This window comes from Anastrepha ludens, chromosome 5 (assembly GCF_028408465.1).
Source record: "Anastrepha ludens isolate Willacy chromosome 5, idAnaLude1.1, whole genome shotgun sequence".
In the NCBI taxonomy this organism is placed as follows: domain Eukaryota; kingdom Metazoa; phylum Arthropoda; class Insecta; order Diptera; family Tephritidae; genus Anastrepha; species Anastrepha ludens.
Genome location: NC_071501.1, coordinates 76767240 through 76776475, shown reverse-complemented (window position 1 = coordinate 76776475; position 9236 = coordinate 76767240). Strand labels below are relative to the sequence as shown.

At 39.0% G+C, this 9236-nt stretch overlaps 1 protein-coding gene across 1 annotated transcript in view; it reads right to left on the bottom strand.

Moving 5' to 3' along the window:
- Window positions 1–4933: 4933 nt before the first annotated feature.
- The window catches only part of LOC128862871 (uncharacterized), a 30340-nt gene continuing 26037 nt past the window's right edge, over window positions 4934–9236 (bottom strand). The window contains exon 5 of the mRNA XM_054101653.1: window positions 4934–7497. Coding sequence (XP_053957628.1) covers window positions 5143–7497 — 2355 coding nt within the window. The 3' untranslated portion in view covers window positions 4934–5142. The remainder of the gene's footprint in view (window positions 7498–9236) is intronic.

Below are 9236 nucleotides of genomic sequence, written 5' to 3'. Positions count from 1 at the left end.
CCTCCGAAATTACCAGCCATTCCCTCCTCCATTTTCTTCCGTTCATCACGCCAGTACATTTGGGAATCATCCGGTCCGCGCAGATTGAATCTTTCTTCACCGGAAAAAAATACTCCAAACAAATTGTTACTTTGCTGCAAATGTCAATCTGACCTGCTTGTGTTGTGTGGTTAACTTAGATTTAGGTACTCATTTTGCATATTCTAGACTGAAATCAGCTTGCAAAATTTGTTACACACGACAGGTAGTAACTTCCAAATTCAGAGTATGTGTAATTTCAGCATTTTAATTTATTTATAGTTAAACGTATGATTTCCCGAACATCCCTAGCGCCAAAACTTTGGTTTTCTACTGCTTCTCTTGGCACACCCGTAGTTTTCTTTCAAATGGAAGTAAAGCACAATCACAGTTTTGCTTCTTTTTAATTTCAAAGCAATATCTCGCATTACAAGTCCTCTCTCTCCATTCTAAATTTCGCCCCTGCTCAAATTCAGACAAAGCTTTTCCGCGCGGCTTATTTTTTTATTTATAAAGCAAAACGACCACATTCATATTAGAACAAGATAAAGCACTCAAAATCATTTATAATATGATAATTTTAACGTAATAACTTACATTATACATTTTTATATTAAAAGCAAATGCCTGTGGCCCTATAAATACTCGAAGTGTAACCAATTAAAAAGGCCATAAATTTAGCTTGGAAAATTACTTTTATTCAATTCAAACTAAAAAATGTGTGTAAATAATACAAAATTAAGAATAAATTTACTTTTGCTCGATATGACCACCTTTTGCCGTGACTATGGCCTTGAGGCGGTCCAGAAACGAATCGCAAGCTGCCCGAATGTAACTTACAGGTATTTTGGCACATTCGCGGACAATGGCTTTTTCAGCGTCTCGAGACTAGTGAATCTTTTAGTTCGGACCTTGCTCTCCAAAATGGCTCCAAGAGAATAATCCATCGAATTCGCATCAGGAGAATTTAAGAGCCATTATGTGGGCGTTATGAAGTACGGAACTTTGTTTTTAGCCATTCCTGTTTCACTCGAGCTTTGTGAGATAGTGCCGGGTCCTATTGAAATGTCCATGGTCTGCCACCGAAATGTTTGTCAGCTTACGGCTTCAAAGCAACCTCCAGGATACTTTCCCGATAATATTTCGCATTTACCTCGACGCCAGGCTCGATGAAAACGATTGGGGAGCGCCCATCTGCAGTCACAGCGGCCAAACTATTACCTGTGGCGGGTGCTGCCTCCTGGTGGCCAATCGATGACTCAAATTCTCGTATGAACGGTCGGTCAAATAAACCCTATCGTTTTGGAAGTTTACGAATTGCTCAATTTGAAAAATTTTCTCGTCAGAAAATTCGAATGTTCGGAATTTGACCGCTTTCGGTCAATCGAAGCAACTCCTTCGCTCTTTCAAGTCTAACTTGTTGCTGCTTTGGGGTGAGATCATGCGCCTTTTGGATCTTGTAAAGCTTGACTTTGAGGTCATTTTTCAGTATGCGGTGGATGCTACGGTCAGATATTTTCAGTTCTTTCGCTATTTGATTGGCACTTCGTTGGGATCTTGTAAGACTTGTCTTCGAGATCATTTTTCAGTATGCGGCGGATGCTAGGGTCAAATATTTTCAGTTCTTTCGCCATTTGATTGGCACTTCGTCGGGGATTTCGCTCAAGTCGCCTCTTCACTTTTTGAACCATTTCACATGACGTTGCAGCCTTTTGATGACCACCTCCATGACGTTTCGCGATGGTACCAGTATCTTTGTAACAAGTAATGGGGCGATAAACATAAACTTTATTTACTTTAAGGTGCTCGAGCTCACGAACAATCGCTGGTTGTGATTTTCCAGCCAAATATTTATAATGCAATCACACTATTATATTTGAAATCCATTACAGATTTTCGCGTTTACTCTCGACAAAAAGCTTCTGCGCGCTAGTAAAGAATCAACTACGCGAGCGGTCTGAAGTTGGTTACAATTCGAGTGCCGGACCCTGATATTATGTGACTATATTAATTATTATTTGGATATGGTGTGATATACAGATATTAACAACCACGAAATATTTCTTAAAAATGAAAAAGAGTAAGACCATTATCAAGACCATTCAAATAAATCATACCAAGAAGAAGTAGAAAAGTACCGCGGGCGAATACAATTGTTGATATTCTCGAAAAATGAACATTATAAAACGTTCTATTAGACTTCTTTAGATGATTTTAAAATCGATGTTTCGGATCTTTACCCAAAAAGGCCAAAAATATACGGAAATGTTGACCTACGTCCATTATACACCACCACTAGACCAGTAACGGAAGAAAAACATAAAGATATTACGTCTTTACTACCATACATCCCTCCAATTTTTCCGAATCCTTTTAAGAAGCTTAGAAACTCGAAACGTTAAAAATGGATTACTTTTTTAAAATAATTAATAGATGTTCATGAGTTATTTCAATAAAGTTATTGTTTCAAATGAAACTCATAGTTCTTTATTGCTTTAAGGGGGGCAGCTCATCCAGACAACGAGATTTTCAATAATTTTTTGCGAAAAATTGCGAGTATTTATTAACTTAAAATATATTACATATTAATATTCATGCTTAAATGAATATACAAATTTTTTTTTAAATAAAAACGTGGCTCCTTTAATTTGCGCAGTGGAATGTACAGCCTCTTGTAATCAACCGAAATCAACCAGACAAAAAATTTCATTAAAATAAGTTATTCCGCTTTGCCCTTACCTATTTTTACCAAAAAAATTAAATTTTGTTTTTTATAAAAAAATTGATCAAAAAAATATTTTTAGTGACAATTAATAGATAATTTTAGGTACATACAAAGGTCAATATGTTAAAGAATATCCCTGTAAAATTTTATATTGATTTCTTAATTACTTTTTGAGTTATATTCGACAGCGCGGAAAAAATGTATTTCGAGAAAAACGCGAATAAAGTTTTCATTCTTATTCATCTTGCGTTCACTGACTTTATAAGAACTTCTTAGACTTTCTATTATGCTTAAACATTGAAAAGATATTCTTTAGTTTGTAAATGAATTAAGCAACCAAAATGGAAAATTTGAAAGTGCTGAAGGAGCTCTCCCCTTAAGGGGGGAAGCTGGTCTAGAGCGCAAAAAATGGGCATATTTTATGAATTTATTTTGACTCAACAAAGGAATCAATCGAAAATCTGTGAAATAGGTTTAATAATATAGCTTTCATGGTACAAATACAAAATTTTTCGTCTGAATTAATTTCAAAATGGCCGCTGTCCAGCAGTTCTCCTAAGGCGCCTTTTTTTCTAGTGGGTCCATTGCCGAAGACGTAAACTCCTTAATTTTTGTCCTGGATCAAAAAATAAAATTTTTTTAGTTTCTATATAACAACAGAAAGAGACGTACGTAGGATTTTTTCGATATTTTGTTTTTTCGCGAAATGGTGCACGTTTGAACAAAAAGTTACAATTTGCACTATAAAGAACGACATAAAATTGTTGATTAAAAAAAAATATGTAATATAAATAAAAAATCCTACGTACGTCTCCGGAGAAAGGTATTTCGAATGTATTGTCAAAATTTCGTAAGAATCGGTAAAGATTTGTTCGAGTTATGTCTTCGGCCAGTTTAAGTGATTTCGAGAAAAACGCGTTTAAAGTTGTAAGTAGCGTTCGAGGCATACCTGCGAGGCACTGCCGTCGAATGAAAAATTTGGGCATTTAGACATTTTTGCTGGCATCCCTCATTTGGTATATTATTTCTAAGACCCTAAAGCACCTTTTAAGACAAAAAAAAATTTTTCGATTTTTTCAAAATTCTAGACCAGCTTCCCCCCTTAAGACAGTTATAGGCTGGGCATTTAGACAAAACTTTAAAATTTGTCCGATGTGGTATCATATAGGAGGAGGGGAAGGGAAAAGGAGAAGGGAAGGAACCAGATAGGTGGAAGAAAAAGGAAGAAGGGGCTTAGACTATAGGATGACGACGAACAGTGGGAATTTCCATTTATATTAACCGATTCAAGGTACTGATAAATTTCACCAGATGTGTGATATTTAAACCGGCAATATCCGCCGATGTATCATACAAGTGTCAGTTATAAGACAATCAGTTAATTTTGAAAATGATCTAAGTCAATTTTTAACTTAAAAAAAAATTCATATTCATAGTAAATTTCAGCTAATTAAGACTAATAAAATTCTAAAAGTTTCATGAAAAAACATTTTTTAATTTATTCACATGCTATTCATTAAATATCTCGAAATATGAAATATATGCCTTAGGTTTTTATGACTTTCATAATTATGGACATAGAATAATTCTTGAAGGCAATATTAATACTAATCATATAAGAATTTGGTCTAATAACATTTCGAAAAAGGCTTTATAGGGGGCTTTGTAAGCGAATTTCGTCTAGTACTGTGCTGCACCCAGTTCGTCCAACTCTTCAACTGAATGACTGTAAAAAATGAAATGAAATTTCTTCCTTAGGTCTAAAAATCAAAGCCCTTTAGAGCTGAATTGGCCTTCTTCCATACCCTAATACTTCTTATACTAATATTGGATTACTTTGAAGGTCACCCAAAATTGTTTGTGGGAATTTCATACTTACAACTACCGCAAGGTCATCAATTAGCGGTATTTCCGTGAGAACTCGTTTCTTTTGAGCATTTTGTGATATAATATTTACTCACTTGCGATTGATTCTCTTATAGAAAATTATATCAGTTGCTTCATTACTCTTAATTAAAAAGACTTAGAGATCTAAGGTATTTTGCTTTGATATGAAATATATCAACTCCAGCAACTTACAATACAGTTGAGAGTAAGGACTTAACAATTCATCCCTCTTAGCCTAAAGAGGCTATCATTAAGGGCATTCTTTGCTTAGTAAAGTCGTGAAAACGAATCCAAAAATAAATGTATAGCATTTAATTTCATTTATTAAGTTTAAATATAAATTTTCTTGAACACGAAGAGGAGGTCTTTCCTTACATTTATAAAGTACAACACGTTTTATAATAAGGGAGTATTTATAATAGTAGTAGTAGCAGTTACAGATCAGAACCTACAAGTAAGTTTACATTCAATTTTCAATATTTACTTAAATAATCACTAGTATCGCGTTTACTTTACTCTTCATCGGTCTTAACAATTTCTTGTCGTTCTTCTTCTACTGATGCTTGCTCCACTACTTCTGTTTCGGTTTCGATCTCTGCTGCCATATTTTGTTCTTCCGGAAATGGTATTTCCCTCAGCTGTCTCACCATATCCTCTAAACTGTCCCCAATTGCCTGATTATTCTGTTTCAGTTCTTTGCTGCTCGCAGCCTCTGCACGAATCGCCGCATTCAATACCAACCCGGAAGATTGTTTTGGTATAGCGCCTTGTTGAGCGGCGATTTGACTAGGTATTGTGGTAACTGTTACGTGATCCGTCAATTCTTCAGAAACAATACTGGAACATGCCACATTGTTGAGTGTTGGCAAAAGCGATGAAGCTACTGCAGTTGCCTCCATACCCACCGCACACTCATCCTCCTCAGCATCATCCTTAACATTCGTAGTGGCACTCGAAGCCACTTCATCATCAGATTTCTTCACCACACCTGTTTGACGATTTTGTTCTCGCGCAGCTATACGATTGATCATCTCCGTGCCACGCGCCGATGTGCCCGCCAATCGGTTAAGCAACTCTTTGCCTTCTTCTTCCAATATACGCAGACGTTCCATACGATTTGAGGATATTTGTTCAATATTCCCCAAGCGTTGTCCAATGCCCATAAATGGCGCAGAAGGTTGAGACATATTTGGAGCCTGCGTCGCGGAGGCGGCAAGGGTATCCACTCCATGTGTTGGCACATCGCAGTGCTGTTCATGTAACGCCTCCAATTTATGACCGAGTTTCTGGCCTCGTTCATTATTGCGTGAAAGTATGTTCAATAGCTCCTTGCTGTCGTTTTCCAAACGCTGTAGACGAGCAGAACGACGTGCCGTATAGGCCTCTTCATTGGCGGTCAGTGGATTTGGCTGAATTTGCGCCCCGGGCTCCTGCACTTCGTCGGTGTTTTCAGCTACAGGTTTTTTCTCTTCAACATGCTCAGTCTTCCGTTCATTTTCATTGGTTACACATTTACGCGGCCTTTCTTCCGATTTGCTGGACTCTTCTTCGGTATTGCTCTCGAAGCTGCCCTCTCGACTTGGTGCGCGTCGTAAGCGATCCAATGAACAACGCAAATAATGACCGCGATCACTCGTGCGTTTGATGCGCGACAGTAATTGACGACTCTCTTCCTCGAGACGCTCCAACCGTTCCGAACGTTTGCGCGTATACTCCTCCTCACGCGGTGTAAGTGAGCCGGTCACAGGCACTGAACTGGCACGTGTCATGCGATCGACACGTTTCTTTTTAATCAAATCATTCAACGGTACCGCGTACTGTACTGGCGCGATCTCATCCTGAAAGCTACGTAGTTGTACCTCTAAACGCTCACGATTGTCGGATGTCTCGAGTACTTGTTGAATCAACGATTTGCATTGCTCTTCGAGTCTTTGTATGCGTTCAGTACGTTCTCCTCGCATGCCATCCGCACCGACCACTTCGGCAGCTCCCGCTGTCCCCGTAGCTTCTCTTCTACTGCGGTGTCTGTTGCGTGTAAGACCACTTTTTGGTATGGCACCGCTACTAGATGCAGTCGTTACACCTGCCAAATCTTCTACACATCCAATGGCACCATCGTCCCCACTGGCATTATTCTCTTCATCGTCATTGTCATACAAGTCGGCAACAGTATTATTATCAACGTCGCTATTCCGCCAACCACAAGTTGGTGGCGCACTATTCCAACGTAACACTATCTCGGCAGTATCATCGCCGGCACGTCCAGGCGAAGTGCTTTGCATGCGCTTTATCTTGCGTGTATGTTCAAACATTTCCTTCAACCTTTTACGCCTACAAGCAGCAGCCGCACCTCCAACTCCACCTGCACAACCACCACTACCACCACCACTTCCACTTCCACTAGTAGAAGTACTTTCTATGCCAACGGTTACGTCTCTACCAGCTGTCGCACCCATTTCCTCATCAGAGACCTGTCCTGAGTCACTGTAGCCACTCTCGGCTGAATTATTGGCATGTTCCAGTTTTCGCAATGCAAATTCGCGTCGTAAATCATTCCACTGCTCTTGACTCTCGTCGTTTTTGGCACGTGCTGCCGCCCATTTGCGCCGACAATACTCGAGCTCGTCTTTGAGTTCAGTTAGCAAGCGTCGCTTCTGCTGCAATTGATAGCGCAATATTTGCTCTTGTGTGTGCAATTGACGATGTTGACGTTGCATTTTGCCAACCAAATGCCAAGTTTTTGTCAACTCCAAACTAACAGCACTTAAACGCTTCTCTTGCTCGTTCAGTCGATATTCAAGATGGCAGTTTAACGTCTTCAAGCGATTAGTTTCTTTAACGAGGGATTTTTTCTCCAATATTAGATCCTATGGTTGGTATGTGGCAAGCATGGAAAAGAAAAATTAAAAAAAAAAATTAATAATTTATAGAACATAAAATTGGAATTTTAAAAAGTAGACAACAATTTGCATACGCTCTTCTACCAAATAACTGTTTGAATTTTATTTAAAGCAGTGAGTTTCGCTATTTCAACCTCTTAAGTGCTGCTGTCGAAGTGGCGAAAGAGTCAACAGATACATATAGAAGAATACTATCTACATATAACATAGACCAACAGCATTAAAGTAAAACTTCCAAATAGTTCTGCATTCTCCATGAAGCCTCCTTTTCTGCATTAAGGTAGGTAGGTTAAATGGTTAAAGTACCACTCTGGCACTAAACCTCCGTTTTGATACCATTATGAGACTTTCAACAGGCAGATATCTACAGCCAACCAGAGCTGTTGATGTAATGGAGAAATTTGATGGAATTCAGCTTGGAGCACTGCGCCAAGAAGACATGTTGTCCTTTTAAGATTCAGTTTTGGCCAAAGCGCTTTGAAGACCCTGCAGTTAGTAATCAGAGACCACCTTCTATTGGTTTCCGCGATTACGCTCAAGTCAATCGGAGTGTACAATTCGTTTCGAGGTCAAGCTCAGAGCCTTTCCTTAGACACTCATCCACTCATTGATTTCCCTCCACTCCAGAGTGGCAGGGGACCCAACAAAGTGTGGTGCTGTGTTGTTGGATAAGCGAGAGCGACCTTCTGTATTCTTTAACACATCGGGAATTGATGTGCGCTGAGGTCAATGCCTTGAACGCTGCCTGACTATAAACAAAAATGCTAAGGTTTGCAGGGGGTAAGACCATTAGTCTTATCGTCTTTGCTGCTTTGTCTATAGCGTAGATCACAGCTTGGAAGAATCTACACCGGTCTGGGAGTCTAAAGAAACAATTTAAGGATAATTGTTCTGAGTACACTCCGGATCCAGTGGCATTGTCCATCCTTGAGCCATCAGTATAAATATGGTGAACCACTATCATCTGATATAAGGACTTTGCTGGCGATTTAGTTATTACGGTTAGAAGCAAGTTTGACTCTCTAAGAACTCTGGGTACAGTTCTGAATTATCCGTGTCTGACAGTCTGTGGCAAGATGAAAAGAAAATTAGAATTCTCCAATAATTTCAAGGTGATCATCAGTGATCGCTCAACATGAAAAAGCAATGAAATATCTTTCAAACAGGACACACAGGGGTGGTTTACTAAGGGGTCCAAAATGAAAGACGGCAGTGACGGAGCCTGAGTTGTCGGATAACATTTCAAGAAGGAAATTGCAATGGGAAAAAACATTTTCAGTCAAACTCAAACAGCTTTAAACTCGCTAGATAGCTTCTCATTTCAATCAAGGTTGGTCTAGGAATGTTTTAAAATGCCCGAAACTCTAGCATCAAGAAACTTTGTTACTCTGATGTGGGTACCGGCACATGAAGGGCACGAAGGGAATCAAATTGCGGACACTTTAGTGAAAAAGGTTGCAATCACTCCCTTCATTGGTCTTGAACCTTTCTGAACAGCTGCAAGAAGACAAGACCAGAAAAATTCTATCGAGATCAAATTTTTTATCAGAAACCCCTATATTAGCGCGAACCCCCTTCGTTATGTATTTGAAGAAGCTTCTCATTAGTCATTCACCTTTCAGCCTTGATTTAGCACCTAATGAGTTCCCAAACATCAAGAATGTGAAGCCAGCGTTTTTCAAAGATTAAAGAATAAGTTGAAGCCG